Consider the following 19,558-nt stretch of genomic DNA (forward strand, 5'->3'; position numbering starts at 1 on the left):
GAGCGACGGCGGCCGTTACTCCCCGCCCCGCTGAGGAAAGGGGAGACGCGGCCGTTGCTTCCTGTCTCCTCTTCCCTCCTTCGCCGCCGGCATGTTTGTTCCCTGCGACCGTGGCGGGGGCTCCGCCAGCTCCGACTTTAAAGGCTTCACTCTGCTCATGGTAGGTTGTGCGCCTGTTTCTTCTCCCCGTCTCGATGGGTTTGGGGGGGCGCTGCCCCAAGAGGGCACCCCGGAGCTGAGCGCTTCTCTCCGCTCCGTGGGGTGTGGGCTGGGGCCTGTCTTTCTGGATCGCCTGCAGCTGTGGGGCAGGAGGGCTTGGGCGCTTTCGTCTCTCTCTGCCCTGCTTGGGGGTCGCCCCTGGCACTTGCATGAGGGAAAGCGAAGAGGCGCTGGGCAGGCGGCTGCTGTGCCCTTGTGTGTATTGGGTGTTTTGCTGAGTGAAAGCGGCGGATTTTCAGGGGTCCTTCCCAGAGCTGTTTGTAGCAGAGCTTAATGCGGTCTTTTCCGTTTCCCTCGATTTCTCCTTCCTCAGCCCGTCGTTTTCTGCTCGTCAAGGGGAACATTATGTGCTGAGCTATAGCTACATGCTTTCACTCTAAGATTAAAGTGCTGTATGTCGTCTCTCAGAATTTGCAGTATCTGTGGGTTGGCACTGGAATAAAAGTTTATTTTTTCACTTAGATGCCATATATATATATGTGTTTTTAATGAAAAAAAATCTCATTTTTGCTATATTTAAACTCCGATTAGGATTGTTTTAGGAAGTGTTTTAATCACCTTCGTACACGGTATGAAATCAATTTAGGATAACCTAACCTAACCTGAGCTTACATTGGTTATTGTGGGGTAAGAGTTCCAGGGCAGGCTACGAAGTAGCAAACCATTAATTTTCCTGTTAGTGATTAGTCCCTTAACTGTATTACTTAAAGGTAAGTTTAACACCTTTCACTGAGGGCTGCACAGCTTGTAATGACTCTGCAGGCTGCACGGGAAGTCATTGCAGATCAGCTGACTGGCCACAGGAAATAGATCACTGCTGTTTTCTTTGTCTGGGAGTAACAGGCTGTTGAGTACCAGCCAGTTTTTAATGACAACTTCTTAAGTAATGTTAGGTTCTCTTTCACCGTGAGCTTATCAGCATCAAATTTGATATTTCCACAATTGGTGACAGCAGAAATACCTAGAAATGGAGTTGCTTATAAATTAGAGGGAAGCAACAAAAAATTTATCGTGGTCTTCCAGTATTTGTTTCAGTAGAAGGACACGAATTCTTGAATTTATCTTTCTGTGCCGTGAGATTAGGTCAGTGTCTGCCCTGATTGGTGATAACCCATGGCGATTCCTATGAAATGGATCCAAGATGACCCTTAGCATTAGTATCCTTAAAAAAAAAAAAAAGGAAACCTACCTATTCTTGTACATAGGTCTATTTACAGGGCTTATAGCTTTAAAGTGTAATATCAACATTACCATTAGGTGTCACCTGAGGGCCACCAATCTCAGCCTTAGTGGTTTGAGTGACTTTGATCTCCTCTGTGTCAAAAAAAAAGATAGGAAGGAGACAAGCTTCCAAGCCTTTATTTAAGTGTACAAGGCGATGGGATTATTCACAGATGTGGCTGGGATGTTTTTGTGGGACGGGGCCAACATCTGTATTAATAATCTGTTAAGAAATAGTCACCTTTGTCAAATAATGAGCAGCCACTTTTAGAAATCATGTTTGTCAAGGATTGTAGTAGTTTAAACTTCCACTCTTTAAAGACCATATTGTGTTGTCCATAAAACACGCTGTAATTCAGTAACTTTTCTTACTTCAGCCAGCAGTGTCAGTGGGAAATGTTGGTCAGCTGGCAGTAGATCTAGTGATTTCCACACTCAACATGACTAAAGTTGGTTATTTCTACACTGATTGCCTGGTGCCGATGGTTGGAAATAATCCATATGCAACAGCAGAAGAAAACTCAACAGAGCTGAGTATAAATGCTGAAGGTGGGTGTTGAATGCTGAAGATATTTGCCAGCTGCATAAGGTGCAAGAGTGTCACACTTTGTTGTTGTTGTTATGTTTTTCATACATGAACAGTGTTTAAACTAAGGTCAGTAATAACTTCAGTAACTTACAGATAAGAATGTATGTACACTTTGCAAAGTGTTACAATTGTTATTTTGGATAACCAATTTGACATATGGAACCACTAAGAAATATTGACTCTTGACCATATTACAGTGCAGCCAAAATGATCTGCAGGTTTTCGCCAAAGCAACATGAAGTGTACATGTACTTGCAGTAAACTGCTGGAATGCAAGCTGAACTTCTGGTGTAATAGATATTTATCCATTCTTCTGTCCTTCTGTTTGCCTTTTCCTTCTGTGGTATTTCTCCTGCTTCAAATTCTCAGGATTCTTTTCCTATATTGACTATTGCATTGCATCTTTTTTCCCCCGTCTTAAATAATGGAAATCTCCAAATGATTTGTCATAATCTTTGAAAAGCTGTATAAAGAGATTGTCTGAATCATTATGAGAGGCAGAACTTAATATATTTTTCTTCATTCAATTGTTCAAATTTATGACAAGTGAAATTAAATCCAGTGAAGACAATGCACAAAAATATGTATTTTTAACACTCTGGATATTGTGAAGCTTTCCTGTATGAATTGATAGCTGAAAGGTTTACTATCCTCAGCTTTGTAAATTGGATAAATCTGGATACTTCTAAGCCAAAAGCTATTTCTTGCTTTCTCCTTACAAAATTTAATTATTTCTTCTTCTAGTGTATTCATTGCCTTCAAAGAAACTTGTAGTTCTGCAGATCAGATCACCTTTTATAAAGGTATGTATGTTCATTGATTGTTCTTACTTCACTATTCAGTTTGGATAGTTCTGCTGGAAAATAGTTTAAGTGGCCTAGGTAAATTTTAAGACATTAGAACAGACTAAACAAGCAAAACTAGAAGAACTATGCCACATTATAAAACTTGAAAAAAAACCACAGACTGAAAGAGAGCAAAATATTTTTCTAATTTGTGCTATAACACCTTCTGCAGTTGATACAATTTTAGCTATAAAAACTGACTTTGTATTTTTGTGTTTTATTGTAATAGCTTAATTTTTTATGTCATGCCAATTTAATTATTTTGTAGTGTTCTGTATTAATTTGAACTGTATTCATTATGTAAAAAATGAAGAATTTGGAATTACTTATCATCCAGACAGTGGCTGTAATTTAAAATAAGCAGAATACTATTCCAGAAGAAATCTATGCTGCAGTTTTTAGCAGTTCAAAACATGAAAAAATACTTTGTGTTCCTACTGTCCCGTCTTACTCTAAAGCTTTTCCCATTGGCGTTAATGGCACACAAAACAGGGGATATTATTGTTGTTAACATGGTCTTATTGCTAATTTTTGTCATTATATGTGTACTTTTAAGTGAACAACCAGAGTAGTCCTCTGCTTTTTAAAAATGTATCTGAAGCTGAAGAATAAATGGATATGAAGAAAAATTTACACAACTGCTAAACATTCCATATAACACCTAGCGTTGTTGGCTTTTGGCTTTTTTTAAATTGACACAATGTTTTTTTCACTTTTTAATCTGTCTTTGCATGAAGAACAAGTACAGGCCATTCTGTCAAACTCTTCTTTCTTGGGTGAAAAGCAGCAAATGTGCCAGAGTCGTTCTTCTGTCTAGCAGCCATGCATACCAGCGTGATGACGAGCAACTTCTTGGGTATGTTTGTGTCATTGAAAGACCTAATTAATGTTTCTGTGCTTTTTGACTAAGTGACATATTTCCATCTACTGAGTACTGTTCAGTAGGGCAGGGTTCTTTTGCTTTGCTGTGTACATAGGTCATAAAATACTCAATATACTATTAAAACATGTCATACAGGGCTAATCAGTGGACTTTGTTGGTTACTACTATAGAAAGTAAGCAAATAATAAGCTGTAAAAAAATTGCACTTGTCTTGCACTGTCAGGCAACGGAACCTCAGTTTTCTTAATTTCTTGTGGTTGTAAGCAATGTCAGAGTTTAGTTGCTAACATACAGGTCACAGATTAGATTTTTAACAATTAATTAGAATATTGGTTAATTTCTTGCCTCTTTGTCATTATTCTGCATTTTTAAGGTTTTCTTTAATATAGGAAGTTGTCAATTAATATCTGGTGAGGGGCAACTGGAAGCTTTAGACTATGTATTTTTATATTATCCCATTAAACAACAAACATTACTTGCTGATTGAAGACATCGTAGTTGGTGCTTTAACAAAAATAAACAAAAATGAGTATTTTTGCAAGAGATCAGTTGTTATCCTCAGGCTGTATAAATGTGCAGGGCCTTAGAGATTTAGGTTCACACACATCCCAGATGTAGTTATCTGTGATACTTCCATACAGTTGCAGAATGGCCAGCTAACATGGAATGAAATGAGAGGGACTGATAGTTATTCAGTGCAGTCTGAGTCATAAGTTGTGATTTAACCCCCACCCCAGCACCACAGAATAACTCTTACAGCAGATTCACTAAAGCGTAAGTGTAGTGGGAAAATACTTAGACTTGACTGAAGCCTGCATATGTTTGTAGTGTGAGCTTCTTAAAAATAATATATCATGGTGAAGGCCAAGTTTACCCTATCTAGAAATTAATCACCTCCTATCTGAAGAAATAAAAAGCACTTTTTATTTGTAAATATTTTTAACAGCTGTAAGCAGTTCTCCTACATATGTGCTTGGGTATCTGGTACTTGCCAGTTATTTGAGGCTCTAAAATGAGGGTACCTTAGTTCTGTTTGTGGCAGAAGGTTGAGTAGTTTATACTATTTTGAGACCACAGTCTACTTTTAAATTTGATTTGAGGAGGAAGGAGATATCAGTACGATTCTTCATTGCAGGTGTGAGGTCCTCAATGCTTGCTTCTTTCTGTCACATGTATTCTTGATCTGTTTGTAGGACACCACTACGCTACCTACTTACACCTGATCTTGAGAAAGCAGTTGGAGGCCTTATGCAGGAGCTAAACTGGAAAGAAATGGAAAAAGTAGCAGCTTACCCTGGAATAAATGATACAGAAAAAGTTTTACATATTCCTGGAGGTGGCATCACAAAACTTTTGTTTACTGAGAGGTGAGTTGCCTAAAGATGAGCACAGAAGGATAACAGAACACTTGGTTTTAGTGCATGGGTAAAATTATGTTTTAAACTGCTGTTACAGGAAATGTCTATCTTTTTATAGAAAAGGGTTTTATAGTAACGGAACTTCTTCCACATCAATCCTGAAATCAAGAGGGGAAAAAAATTCTGCATCATAAGGCTAAAATATAAAAATATAAGTGAATGGGCTAAAGGAATATAATAAAGCCTTTACAGTTAAGATCATTATTTATCTGGTACCTGATTTGACGCAAATCACAATTTGGAAATAGTAAATTTCCTGTATCTGTGATACTTTAACCTAAACTGTTTCCCATGACAAATAGTTGCATCATCAGGTATTAAAAAAAAATTCTGAGCACTAAAAATGAGGGGGATTTTTGTTAAAAGGTATATGCATCAGTAGTAGTGCCAAAAGCATATCTGAGTTTCAAATTTTGGACAGTAATACTTGCTCATTATGGTAAGACTGTGTTAGCTCTGCAAAAGGTGTTTGTTTTGTGAGTGTGAGGTAGAAGATTCACTTTTTTACCTATTGTTTTTGACACCTGTGTAGACTGTTGCATCCAGCCGCAGGAGAGTTACTAGTATCATGCTTACCTTTGTACTGACTGCAGTATGGAAACAATATATAAATGCAAAAGAAGAGACCTCCCAAGACGCCAGGAAAAAAAATAATAGCAAGCTTAATATCTAAATGAAAAAACCAGAATGTTGTGAGTAAAGTAGTGATATGCAGCCTTCAAAACTACTGTTTGAAACACACAGAATGATAAGGAGTGATTGTATCAAAGGATCAGTGTAAATTGCTCACCAGCACAAAAATGCAAACTAAGTATGTAGAAGAGGCCCTGAGTAACTCTTCCATGATCTAGGATTCATGCCTCACAGTGCAGAGAAGAAATTCAAAACTATGAAAAAGAACATGAAGTCTAAAAATGCAATCAAGGAAGTAAGGAGAGGAAAGAAAGAAAAAAAAATAGCCATATGCAGATTGTTGTTGTTCTTAATGCATAAATATAATTGTTCTGGATTTAGAAAAGAAATATAAATGCCTGCTCATTTTTGTTGCAGCTGTTCAAAAGGAATCCAGATGGCAGTTCTTCTGAAATTCTGCTCAGAAGGGGACAACATCCCTGATGCGTTTGCACTTGTTAACTATCTTAATGAATGGCTCCAGCTAGTTAAAAGTGAAGTAAGTGCTGTTTGATCTAGAGGTCTTGCTTCCATATTTTATATCCATTATTTTCATTTTTCTTCAATCCAGAACATGTTACTCAGCTGAATTCTAGAAAAGTTAAAAATGTGTGGGTTGGGTTTGTTTTGGCCCTTGGTCATCAAGGATACACCAAATTAAAGATACATTTTGATTAAAAGTCCCACTGAGAACTTCCCCACCTGAGAAGCCAAACCTCAGCCTCAGTCTGATTGTTTGACAGGTGTGGGGGAAAATTGCATAAAGGTTTGACCAAGTTCGATCTTACAGTACTTTTCTCTAAAGCAACCCACAATGATACACTTGAAATGCTGCTCGTTATCTTAATGCACCTGCCAGAGATACTATTGCATAATCATTATTTAAAACTTAAAGAATTTTTCTGGTTTTGTTGCAGAGCAACAGTTCCACAGATACTTCTTCACAATGGAAAATACCAAGTTCTTGGCGCTTACTTTTTGGCAACGGTCTTCCACCTGCGCTCTTCTGATCAGTTTTGAATACTCCTGTAAGTCACATGTGCAGTCCCAGAAATCCCTTGACAAGGTGATTACATAATAATTGCTGAGCAACAGCAGCCTAATTTGTTGTGTACATAAATGCTTTATTCAAGGAAAATTTGTTTCACTTGTGTGGGTAGCTAAAGAAATTAAGGTAACTCCCACAAATTGACCAAAGAAATATGTTTTGTACAGTTGTTTATTGAATAACTTTGGTTGATTTTTTTTTCTAATAAAATATTTTTTAAAAACCCCTTATTTGGCTAAGTGTTACTGCTATAGAGAAGCTCATGGTGCATGTTGTTAATGTAGCTGAGAACTCGAGATTGGTGTGCAGGCATAGATTTTCTTAAAAGATAAACCCCTACTCTTCCATGTCAACTGTGGATATTGAGTGTTTTTCAAAACCTTTCTGGTGATGTAAGCAAAGCTCAAAAGTGAGTAATTCTGTCTTTTCTGAGTGCTGTTGTGGTAGCGTTAGCTGGGGAGACTGCAAGCAATATAGCAGCCTGTTCTCTCTTCCCTGGTCTACTTCCATTGTATAATTTCCATTCTGCTTCCAAGGGCTGCAGAGGTGCTAAAACTGAAGCTTTGTAGGTAGATGAGCCTTCTTAGGCCGATTTGAGGATGATTACACTTCTCTGAAATACAAAGGAATTGAAACATTGTCCTGATAGCAGGCAGTCAACTGTCTGTGTAAGTTTAATCTGATAACACTAGTTGTGTGAGGAGCACAGAGATATTTGGTAACTGTTATGTGAGTGTCACTTACTGCTGTACTTTAGTTTGGAAAGCTAAATCTGCCAAGCTGGTTGAAAACTTTTGCCTTGAACCTGTAAGTACTTTGATGACCTCTTAACTTGAAGAACACAGGCCTGTGTAAATCACAAGAACTATTTGCCTGTTATTAGGCACTGCTGAATCTGGAACAGAGTATTCATTTTCCTTGACCTTGTAGAAGCTTTCCTGAGATGAAAACTATTTTTCAGAAAGAAGGGGATAAACACCTACCTCTGCATGACCTCAGTGTAGGTCCTTCTGTGAGATGAGTGTGCCCTGCATTTGTGCAGGGCACAGATTTGTTACCGCTGTAGTGACTGTAAAGCAGCAGCCCTGAAGGGTACATACTTCACTACTCTGGCTTGCAAGGTCCTGAACAGCACCTGTCAAAGAGCCAGCTCTTCAAACACAGCTTGCAGATTGCTTGTACAATACAGCTATTTGGAAACAGTTATATATGCACTGGAGATGCTTCATGAGGCTTTTTCAACTGTCATAGGATGTTGGTAGGAGGAAAAAAAGGAATTGTCAACAGGCACAACCTTGTGGATTCCTCTTCAAGTACAACACCAATGCAGCTTGGTTTGCTAGCAGGAAAGGGCAAGAAAAGGATTCCATGGGTAGACTCAGGTGAGTTGGAGGGGGAGAGAAGCTGATACTGTTCCAAACTCAGAAAACTGGAAGGTGGTTGAACAGCAGTGAGTTCAAGCAACATTAACTCAGACTGGGTTGACAGTGGAGAAACCACTAGAAAGCAATGGTAGGTCGTGGATACAAGATGGTGCAGTTCTAGTGAATTAACCAAAACATATTTTTTTTAGGAATTTCCATAGGTATCCAGACTAATAAGCGAGTCAGTGTGGATGTGGTCAAGGACCACAGACAAAAGGCTGCATGTGGCACAAGGCAAGTCTGATAAGCCTAAAACTGGTTGGGAAAACTAACCCTATTGAAAACTAAGACAAGGGCATGAATTGTTTTGAGGCAGAAGGAAGAAATGAGCCTGCTTGTCATCTTTATTCCCAGCACTTGTGCTGTGAGGCACAGGCCAACCACTGCCTGACAGAAGCTGCTTTGCAGAAGCTAACTGATCTGTCACTATCCATCAGACAGAACCTGAGGTTGCTGTTCTCTTCATGCTGGGGCAGCTGGTGGCCTGCACTGAGGAACTCTGTTCAAGTATTGGACTTCACCACCATCGGGAGCAAGGTGGAAGGTGGGCTCCACACTGGACAACTGAAGAACCTCAGGCTTTACTTTTTTCCTTCCTTGGGTTCCCCTCTCCCCCATCATCCCTAATTCACTATCTAATGGGTATGTATTAAAGCTTTTTAAAAGTTATGATGAGATGTATATATAGCTAGAGGACCAGACAAAAGCTATGACGGTGGTGTCACTTGCCTCACAATATATTTCTTAAATGAGGTACTGGTTTTGGCTCTTCCAGACCTTTTAGTCTTTATTAGGACAAGGAGGTGGCTTGTACTGGGCCAGGTGGCCACCAGTTGCCACCGCAGCACAGACAGCAGCTGCCCTTCACCTCCCCTTGCCCCTGAGAGCAGGTGCAAGTCCCTCCTGCTTCCTGCAGCCCACCCTTTCCCCTGCCCACCATTGGGACGCATGAGCACAACTGCTGCACACACCTTCTCTGCCTACCCTTTGACATGCCAAAGCCTTGCTGCAGAGCAAGATAGCAGTTTTGTTCTCCTGTTAAGACACCTAGCAAAAATGTTTTTAAAAGTACCCTGCAGCATTTCTCTGAAAAGATGGGGAAAAAAAAAAAAAACCAGCTCGTAAAATCACAGCTTTTTCATTTTTCTAACCCCCTGTCTTTCAGAAGTCAGCTCCTCCCCTTCCTTCAGCTTTTAAAATCCATTTCACCAGTAGCAGTCAAGAATTGTGGCCTTGTGTAGAAACAACAAAATACGTGCACACTTCTGAAGTTCCTGGGCCAGTGAGCCAAGACTTCTGCCGTCACAAGGCAGCCCTCAATAAAACCCAACAAAGCTCTGGTTTTGGAACTACTCTGTCCCCTTTGCCTATTCATCAAGTCTGCCTGACATTAACTTTACTCCAGCAGCTGTGTGACGAGAGACATGGTACCTTCACCCTTCTACACCCCACAAGATAAATTAATTGCTATTATTTGATAGTTATCTGTGATTGCAGCAGGTAAAATAATGAAGCATGTGCACATCTCCAGTACTTCATATGCTTACTTGCAATTCAGAAGACAAAAATAATGAGAACATATAACTCAGAGCTGAGGCACAAATGGCTGAAAGCTGCATCCAAAGGATAAAGTGGTAAAACCAGGCTCTGTTCCTGTGTTCAACAACAGGGTTTAATGCAGTGGTTTTGGCCAGACCTTGATCTCATTATAAACACTCCTAGTCTCACAGCTGAAACTGACTTGAAAATGATAGCTGAATCAAGTTGTGGTGTTTTCCCCTCCAACATGGGGTAGGAACAATACTAATCATCAAAATAAATTAAAATATTGAGACTATTTCAAGATGGTGTCATGCACATATTTAACTCAAGTAATAGCATTAAGTAATCCTGATGCAACTTCACCTTCAAGTTAAGCACAACTCTGAACGAGTATACTTGCTTTCATGAATGAGCCTCAAAACCAAGTTAAAATTTTGGGTTACTGCTCATTTTAGCAAAATTACCAATTGTTCTCCCTCTTCCATGCTTTACTTCAAGCAACTCTTTGATCTGTAGAAAAATTTGTTAAAAAATATGCAACCTACAAATTACATATAAAACCCTACCACATACCAGTTTAGACAGTCATATTGAATAGAGGGTTTTTTTAATGAATATCCAAAACTGTCGCAGGATGTCAGTGAGTGCACAATTTAGATCAGCTGTTACAAGGAGGTACCAGGCTGGAAACCCTGTTGGAGTCCATCAGCAGAACTCCTTCAAGCAGCATTCCAGGTTACCCCTCCCCAGTCCAGCTCTTCAGACTGTGTCAGGGAGAACGCTGACAACAGGCAAGAGATGTGACGTAAAATATTATTCATACAACACACTGTCATGACACAATCCAAAACCCATTTAATTAAATACATGGTTCACTTTGGGCACTTTGCACCTGGCCCTCAGCACCCATTAATTATTTATGACCATGGGCAGTGAGACGTCAGATTTCCCATTTTCCTCTCTTGAAAGCATTAACAACAAAACTTATTCCCTTCACAAAGTGACTCTGAACATTTTGTGCATATTTTATAGTAAACATCAAAAGGATTACCGAACCAACCAGTCAGATTAATAAAATAATATTCTTAGTGGTGTATTACAAAAGAAATGTGCAAGAGTTCCTCCTAGCTCAAACTACAATACTTAGCATTAATGAAAATATTTGCATAAAGTACATTCTAATAATTTTGCCATTTTTCCAGTTAAGACAGGATATCAAGGAAACCTTAAAGCAAAACATTTCTTTTTCTGCCAAACAGGCTCTTAACAGTTTCTCCCTAACATAATGTGCACACAACAGCATATTGTCAATTTAAAAAAATATTTAATGCTGCCAAAAAGTATAAAAATACAATAAGAATGGCAGTACAAAACAAAATATTTCCTAATTTATTTCTCTTACATCTTTCTACATTAATACAGGCATTATAAAAAACACAAGACGGCAAATTATTTTGTTTTGCAAAGTAGCAACGCTGCTGGTGGTCTTCATGCCCTCGATGCAGTTTATGCTGTAAACAGATAACTGAGGTCTTCTTGGTACTTAACAGACCTCACTTTTTGTTCCCGAAGAGGGGGTCATGTCTCGCTTTGCATGTCAATACTTTGCAGTTTATAGCTGCAGAATATTCACAAGTCTTGAAGGTTTAGGTGTCGGTCAGTCTCGGCCTGCGACACACAATGCAGAAGAAAGTCACCGATTCAGTACACAGTACAGGAAAAAAAAAAAATCAAGAAATAAGAACAGACAGCGGGTTTGTAACTCACTCTAACACCAAACAGCTTCTCATGCATTCCCTGCAGCAACTACCAACTACTGTCTGCCTGCAGCAAGCGCTCTGGGAAAGCCGCTGCTTTTCCAGAAGGTATTTTCCTGTTACCGCACACGACACACACTTGCTGGTCCCAGTCCAGCAAACCACGAGCTGGTGCATTTAACCACCAGCACGGCAGAGCCCATTCAGGCCCCAGTGGCGCTACAGAAGGCTGCACCTCCAAACTGAACATCGCCTCTCAGGGCTTTGCAGGCCAACCCTGACACAACAGCGGGAAATAAACGTTTCTAGGCCAAGGTTTCTTGCCGTGAGGGACATCCCAACACTGGCCAGTCTGTTCTCAGGGAAGGTCAGGCTCTGCTCCAAGGAACAGGGAAAAAGACCTTGGTACTTAAAAGGTACTACAAGTAAAATGCTTTCAAGTTCTGCGAGCATTGCAGGGGAGTTGGACGAGATGACCTTTGAAGGTCCCTTCCAAACCACACTATTCTATGACTCAGAAAACAGCTTTATTTGATCAGTTAAGACACATTAAAAAAAAAAACCTTTCAAGTATTTATCCTTCCAATTTAAATAAAGACTCAGACAGAGATGCAATTTTGAACACATTTATTTTTTGTACATAAAAATGAGAAACTGACCTAAAAGTCTGGGGAAAGACAAAAAAGCCCAGGAAGACTACTGTGTGTGATGTGAACTTCGTCCTCTGACTTAAGCCACTTGGCTATGCAGAAGACTTCGTCTTTTGTCATCTTTAATTTAGTTTCTCATGCAGTCCTCAAGTGTCTCAGGTTTAACTATAATGCCAAACAGCAAACTAAATACTTTGGTTAACATTCATTAAACTTAAAGCTAGCCAGGCTTTTTAATCGCCGGCACAATCCAATCACACTTACATGCATACACATTTACACTTCTCCCCTTTTCTGTGGGATGTAAACTCAAGTCAGTAAACCATTTTACTCAAGGTTTAACAGAATAAGCTGTTTCACTTGCAACATCTTACTTCCATAAAATAAATCCGTAATTTTTTTCGAATTGCTTTCACACTGAATTCCATTATTTTACTTAATACATTTCAATACAGATGTATCAGCACTCTAAGTCCCTGCACCAAGAGCATAAACAGAAAACCTAAAGGACTAATTCTGAATTTGCAAACCCCTTGCAATGGAGGCCCACATGTTTGCTGGTTATTTTTTTCTTGTGTACAAGTGTTCATCTGCAAGTCAAACTATCTTGATTCAAGTTCAAGGAAGTCCACTACGCATCAAATATTTTGACTGATGTATTTCAAGAACAGAGGGAAAAACCCAACATAGTAACACTTTGAATAGAGTGCAACAGCATTTTAGAAGCAGCACAGGACCAGCCAGCAGGTTGCCAGAAATGGGGTTGGGGGGAGGCAGGAGAGGGGTCAGAAGGCATGTCCTTCATTTCAACGCTCTCTTTAAGCATTTCCTACAACAGAGGTCACTGGGATTGACAGTTCTTCATTTTGGCTCATCTTTGTTCCTACTTAACATCCAAGTTGTGCAAAACTGCTGCAAGTTTAAATCCTACAAAATAACAAAGTATGACAAGGGCCGAGTTTACAGTAAAGAAAGCAAGCCTCCCCAGACTGTGGTTTTCAAGGATTACTGACAGACCAGAAAGAAGAGTTTTATCCAAGTTATCTCCTGGAATGTACCAAGGCATCTAATGTTTAATTTCCCTTCCACACCCACACTGTCATGGACAATTCATTCTACAAAACAGTGTTGTCCAAGACTTGGTTTGTGGTCCTTAAATTATTAACAGTTAAAACTCTCAAGATACTCACAATCATCTAACCAAACCAAATTAGTACAGGTCAACTGCTGAATGCCTAAGTCCTGCTCTATTGCATCAAGAAGGTAACAGAGTGTGAGATGATGTAAGAACGGCCCCCTCCAGCCCTGCCCTACCCAGACAAGAGGATCCAGAGAACAAAAAAGCCAGGATTTAGAAGATGGAAACAGGAAAAAATTCAAGTGCTAACTTGACGAGACCCAGTTAGCGCCCAGTGGCTGTAGGGAATAAACACCTGTAGGTGGCCCAGGAAATCCTGCTCATACAAACAGAAAGGCAATATACATTTCAGTCAAGGTTTTGCCTGCACTTTTTTCTTATCTGCTTTCAAGTATTTAGAATAGAATCTGCACTATTTCTGTTATACAAGCATTTAATTACATTCCATGTGTTTTCCTGTAACCAAAATATCTTTAATAAGGCACTACATTTACACCTACCATCAGTTAGAGCTGATACTGACAAACCCATCCTCCCAATTTAAAGAAAAAAATAAAGAATATTTTGCCAAGCCTCTTCTTGGCCGAAAGAATTACTGTGGTTGGAACAATTACGAAATGTCTTGCAGTGTGTAAGCTGCCTGCCTATAGCATGCCACAGCTGCCAGTAAGTCATTTTGCTATTAGAGCCACACAGTTGCTCAGTAATGCCACAGGACAAGTTCTCTTGTTTTACTGACACGCAGTTTCCCAAAATCAGAACTGGATGTTCTAAGAAACTGCACTTGTTTTCCTTATCTGGCCCCTTAAGCATTTGTTTACTATATAAGCAGCACAGTCCAAAATAGTATTAGCTATTGTGAAATGAGAATTTCGAAGAATAAACTCAGCTTTGCGTAGTAAATGTCAGACTATTTGGGCCCCACGCCTGGTATGTTACTACGAAGCCTGAACATGCTGGAGATCTTTTAAGTTAACTCCTTTGGATAAGGAGCAAAGTAACTATAATATCTAGCTCTTCTAGTATTTTTCAGCAGTAAATTCAATGAGTGCTTTACAAAAGGAGGGGGGAAAGAATAAAAAGGAAAAACACACCCCGCCAACCCTATACCTAACAGAAAACAACCAAACTGGGAAAATGGAGAGAGAAAACACAACTTCTTTGAAGTCACTCAACAAGGCAGTGCTTGAATAAATAAAATCTGGGTTCCAAAGTGCAGTCCAACACTACAAATTATTTGGTCTCAACTCGAATGACAGCAAGCTACATATAGCGACATACAATCTCTGCATTCAAAGAGAATGTAAAGGACAGAAAGTGATCTGTGTTGAATTACTATTTAGAAAGTGTTATCATCCAACTAATGGAAAAGGAGTGCTCAATAATTTTAAAGTGACTGCAGAGTAGGTATTCCCAAAATATTAGTCATTAAGTGTTTTAAGTCATGCCTCTTTGATACAGTGCTGGGAAACCTGGAAAGCAATTCTACGCAGACTTTTTGAAGTTACGGAAGTGGCTCCTACAGCTGAACACACTGAGTACAGCAGAATTCTGCCAACATTTGTTTCCTGTTACTACCACCCTTGGGAGTCCAACTATAGTTTCCTCTGATGTGCTTTCTACACCTATTACTGAAGCGTTCATTTTATTCCTTCTAGCAATTAAAATCTATAGACACACAAAACACCATGTTTCACATTTAATGGAATGTCAGAACTTTAACAATGTTGGCCTTCAAACAGTAGTTGGAATCTGAATACAAGAATCAATGTAACAGTATGCTTTTCAGTGGGAGCTAAGTTCTCAAAAACCTTTAAAAAAAATCAAATTTCCAAGCCTTAAATAATGAAAACTACAAAAAAATAAATAAGGAATGCAAATTAACAGAGTAGAAATCGTTAAGTGCTTCATCAGACCCCTAGCTGCTCACATCATAAATTTGAGAGTCAAAATATGGGGAATGGTTGCACTATTATTTTCATGCACAAATTATAATTACATTTTGTTTCAAAATCAAATTCTTTTTGGTCAGAAATTTGTACAAACTGAGCTTTAAAAGTACAGTGAACTACAAAAAGATTAAATATGCAATTAGAAAATATATTTATCCTAGGTCATAAGAATATAAAATGTTTATGTTCATGTCACTACTACATTACACAATTACACACATTTAAAGATAACTTCTTTGCATTAATAACGTAAATGATACAACACTGTTTATTGCTTATGTCAGGCATGTAAATTTAAATCCAGACAGCCTTCAGTAGCTAAACCTCTGTGGTTCAGGGTTTGCTTAAGATCCACCATTTTAAAAAGTGTATAAACAGTTGCAGCAAGTTTGTACCTGCTCATATAAACAAAAAGTCAGCTTTGTTGGGGGGGCAGCAGTTCATTTTTCTAAGTACCTGCAGTGGAAAGTCCTGAGATGTTGCCATGGGATCAAGTTTATATCACTTCTCTATTGTATTGTCTGTACCCATTCCAGGTGTAAGGAGTTTACCGCTTAAAGTCACACCCCTAGTCATTAACTTTCAGCAAAATTAGCTGCTGGAGCAGACAGGCTTACTGTTTATTTACAGGGAATGTTCTTGAAAATACATTTTCCAGCAAGAATAAGCACCAGCTAAAATCAGTGCACCAAACCCAATCTTAGTGAGAATAGGTTTCCAATATAACCACCTTTTTCTTTTTCTTTCAGTCTCATTTAGCTTCTGCTTCATCTGCTGCACCTTCTGTGCTGTGTTAGCTTTTCTATCCTCTCGCAGGCGTTTTCGGACAGTACTTAAAGAAAAAAAAAAGAAAAAGTAAATGTTAAATTGTAGAACAGGGAAAAAAGTCTACTAAAGCATTAAAACAAACATTTTCCCAATGTACTTCCAATAGTTAACCCACCAGAAGCACATGGCAGCAGTATGTAAAAAACTAAACTAAGCAATCTTTATTCTATTTTAACAATCTTGATGTGGACAGTTTCAGGTCAGCATGGGCCTATGAAGTTAGTAAATGACTTATGTAAAGATCTAAGTGGTGCCTGACCTAGGTGTTCAACAGGGAACAAAATTAGCTTCATTATCTGAGCTTAGCCTTTCACCCCTGCCACTGCCTGTTTCAGTGGCTGAGATTTTTTGCACGGAGGCTGCTTTTATATGCAGTGTAGGGTATTACAAGCAAGCATTCTTAGTATTTAACCGTGTGACTCCACTGCAGAGTTCACACAAGCCTCACTGACACGTTGATCCTAACTTAAGTCTGCAGGCAGATTTAGTGGTGCTCATCTTAGACTGCAAACCACATCTTGATCAAGGACACAGGCTAGGGAAAAGAAAAAAAAGAAAAAAAATCAGTCATGTGCTGTTACACTAGCAGGGCCTTCTTGTAACTGTCTCCAAAAGCATCCTCACAGTCTCTAAGAAAGCAAACTAACACAAAAAAACCTCTTTGGTTGTCCAAGTCCTAGCACACAAACACCACACTCACCCATGCCCCTCCTCCTGCTTGTGAGGGGCTCCTTCAAACATCTACAAAATCACCATCAGTTTCTTTCAAAACACTTAAAGACATAAACTCCTCAGGGCATTACATAAGCGTTCTGTCATTTCAGAATGCCAGTCTGTCTCCAAACTGTTGCACCTTGTCTCAGGCCGCAACCCTTGGGCACACCCCACACCAGTTTTGGGGTCTCTGGCCACTGATCCACAGGCAACCCGCAGGCATGCAGGCCCAAGTTACACTGTTCTGGCCCAAGTGACACCAAGTGACTGAAGTTGCACTTTAAAAATAATGAAATAAGACAGTCAAATACCACCTGTCCTTTCCCTCTGCTGAAGAAAGACCTTGAAGTTTTCTTACAATAAGAAAAGCATACAATAATTCGGCCTTTTGGGAGAGCGCATCTGCCTTCTAAACAGTTTCTTCATCTTGCCTACCTTTCAATATTTCCATCTGTCGTATTTTGAACTTTAGTGGACATGTCAGTATTTATTTTCTCCATTTGATCTTCATTCTCCAGGCCTATGCTGTTCCCATTGTACTTCTCTGTGATTATTTTGGTTGGGTGTGGAGGAGACTGCTCAGAACTTGGTGCTTGGTCCTCCTTTGAGAGCTCCTTCCACCGTTTCTGCAAAAAAAGAGAACATATTTCAAACATTCCCCTAACACTGAAGGCCCTCTTTGCCCAAGACGTCCTCCAACAGAACAGTCACTGAAGAAGATTAAAGGAACTACTAGATCAAGAAAATTGCTAGATGAAGAAATAAGGTTAGGTGGAGATGCACCTCTCCAACAATGACCTCTTTTTATTTTAAATTAAATGCTGGCAGTATGAGTTTTAACAATAAACCAATGCCTCTGTTGCAGAGGAGCTTCCAGGATAGATCTGAAATTCACAGAGGGAGTCTTCAGGCACAAAACACTTCACTCTCTGAGGTTTTGTTTGTTTGGTCTTCAACAAACAAAAAGAAACAGCCACTTGACAAATGAAAAGCCACTTAGCAGCAAACTCTTACTGTCACAGAAAAAGGCCTTTTGGAAAGACAGGGTTGTGTCCATAAGACATTTGCTGCCTGAGATAAATACCAATTCCATCTGGAGTGATAAGCCACACAGGAAGAACCGAAATCAGAGACCCATTTTACTAGTGTTATCAAACAAAAGGAATTTTCCACCAATAATTCTATTTTAAACATGTAATAACAATAGCTGAAATGGCCGGTAATTTAAAGTTTCTATATCTATCACAAGACTATACAAATGGTGGGACTGGAAAAATAATGTACAACTTGGAGCAGATAGGCAAGGATTACCTGAATTACCTTTGCTGTTTTATGATAGTACCTGCAACTGCACAAAAACCAACAAAAATACACCTCAGGAATTGAAGCACTACAGTGCATCTTGTGAAATTTTGTTTAGAAGAAACAAAGAAGTGACAAAGTTTGATTTGAGAAATACAACTGTCCTTAAAATTATAATGAGAAAGCCTGTGTAGGGGAGCTAAGACTGGGGGCCTACATTGTCTCTTGGAATGAATGGTGGCAACAGGTTGCTGAAACAATATAAACTTATCCTTATTACCGAAGAATTTTACAGAAATTAAATCTTCAGTCTTGTTCCATCTCATGATGGATACAGTACAGGGCTGTAGTATCACTAGGAAACAAGTAATGGTTTTGGCTACAGCCCCATGGAGCTCTGCAGGGTGTCAGGGTGACCCTGGCAAGTGACCCTCCCTTTCAGCCACAGGTAGAAATCCCAGCAGGGCTGAAGGAGGGGAAGAGACTCCTCACCCCCAACATGTGTTGCAGTTGTGGCCACTAGCTATAAGCAAGTAAAAGTTCAAGCATCTCTTGTGTTTGTCTGTGCAGTTCACTGACTTTTGAATCCACGGAGATGTCAGAGGTGAATGTTTGGGTAGTGTTGTATTACAGAAGCGTTCAATGACTTCATGCCCTCCCCATCACTAGGAGAGAGAAGAAAACTCCTCTCACACTCTGGACAGCACAACTGTTCCATAGCGGGGGGAAAAACGATCTACCCAATCTTGAAAAGAGAAATACTCCTACTAAGTACTGCCAATTGATTTTCTGCACATGACCCCAGTGCCCAAAGAGAAAAGCACCAGCACAACTGCCTGTGCTGCAAGAAACGCTGGTTTAAGAAAGATCAGCTGAACAATCATTATAAGAAAAAAAAGAACAAAGGAGAAGTGTGCCTGCTTTGGCATCCTCTCAGTATGAAGAGATAACACACTTGAACCTGGCAAGCAGTACTCTGAGCTGACAATGCTCCCTTGTATCCTGAAACAAGAAATCCTGTGATCTAGACAGGTAAGTATGGGAACCAAAGCTGCTCACAGTTTGGAGCGTGGGTTTTTAAAAAATGAGGCAGAAAAATTATTAGAGAGAATACCCTAATATCACCAGAAATAGCTTCCAGAAAATGAACAGGCTAGATTGCTGTTTGTGTCAGGATCAACTGCAGTCTTCTAGGCATGTGGCTCAGGTGCCAGACTGGCAGCACATTACCTAGGTGTTCATTATTAGTTCACAGAATCACAGAATGTTACAGATTGGAAAGGACCTCAAAAGATCATCTAGTCTAATCCCCCTGCTGGAGCAGGAACGTCTAGATGAGGTTACACAGGAATGTGT

General features: G+C 39.5%; 2 protein-coding genes across 9 annotated transcripts in view; one reads left to right on the plus strand and one right to left on the minus strand.

The window, feature by feature from the left end:
- Window positions 1-26: 26 nt before the first annotated feature.
- On the plus strand, window positions 27-9,386 carry PSMG2 (proteasome assembly chaperone 2). Of its 5 annotated transcripts, none has more exons than XR_013921740.1 (8): window positions 27-160; window positions 1,818-1,989; window positions 2,774-2,832; window positions 3,612-3,730; window positions 4,951-5,124; window positions 6,226-6,346; window positions 6,765-6,913; window positions 8,757-9,385. XR_013921740.1 is itself a non-coding variant. In XM_080338855.1 (8 exons), the coding sequence occupies exons 1-7, from the start codon at window positions 92-94 to the stop codon at window positions 6,855-6,857; spliced, it is 807 nt and encodes a 268-aa protein (XP_080194981.1). In that variant the 5' UTR covers window positions 27-91; the 3' UTR covers window positions 6,858-6,875; window positions 8,757-9,386. The 5 variants fall into 5 exon arrangements, 4 of the variants coding, with proteins under 4 accessions (XP_080194981.1, XP_080194982.1, XP_080194983.1 ...); XM_080338855.1 differs by having other exon boundaries at window positions 6,765-6,875; window positions 8,757-9,386; XM_080338856.1 differs by lacking the exon at window positions 8,757-9,385 and adding an exon at window positions 8,469-8,737 and having other exon boundaries at window positions 6,765-6,875.
- A 1,312-nt stretch (window positions 9,387-10,698) lies between these two features.
- Window positions 10,699-19,558, minus strand: part of PTPN2 (protein tyrosine phosphatase non-receptor type 2) — a 33,474-nt gene continuing 24,614 nt past the window's right edge. The window contains exons 8-11 of one of the 4 annotated variants that reach the window (XR_013921788.1): window positions 17,336-17,526; window positions 16,639-16,721; window positions 16,089-16,190; window positions 11,504-11,529 (exon numbers count right to left, since the gene is read on the minus strand). Coding sequence is in view for 2 of the 4 variants with exons in the window: in XM_080339074.1 (XP_080195200.1) it covers window positions 15,983-16,190; window positions 17,336-17,526 (399 nt within the window). In the remaining 2 variants the exon portion in view is untranslated. The other 3 variants (XM_080339075.1, XR_013921789.1, XM_080339074.1) reach the window with 3 other exon arrangements.

The sequence above is a fragment of the Nesoenas mayeri genome (genome assembly GCF_963082525.1).
Source record: "Nesoenas mayeri genome assembly, chromosome: 2".
Taxonomy (NCBI): domain Eukaryota; kingdom Metazoa; phylum Chordata; class Aves; order Columbiformes; family Columbidae; genus Nesoenas; species Nesoenas mayeri.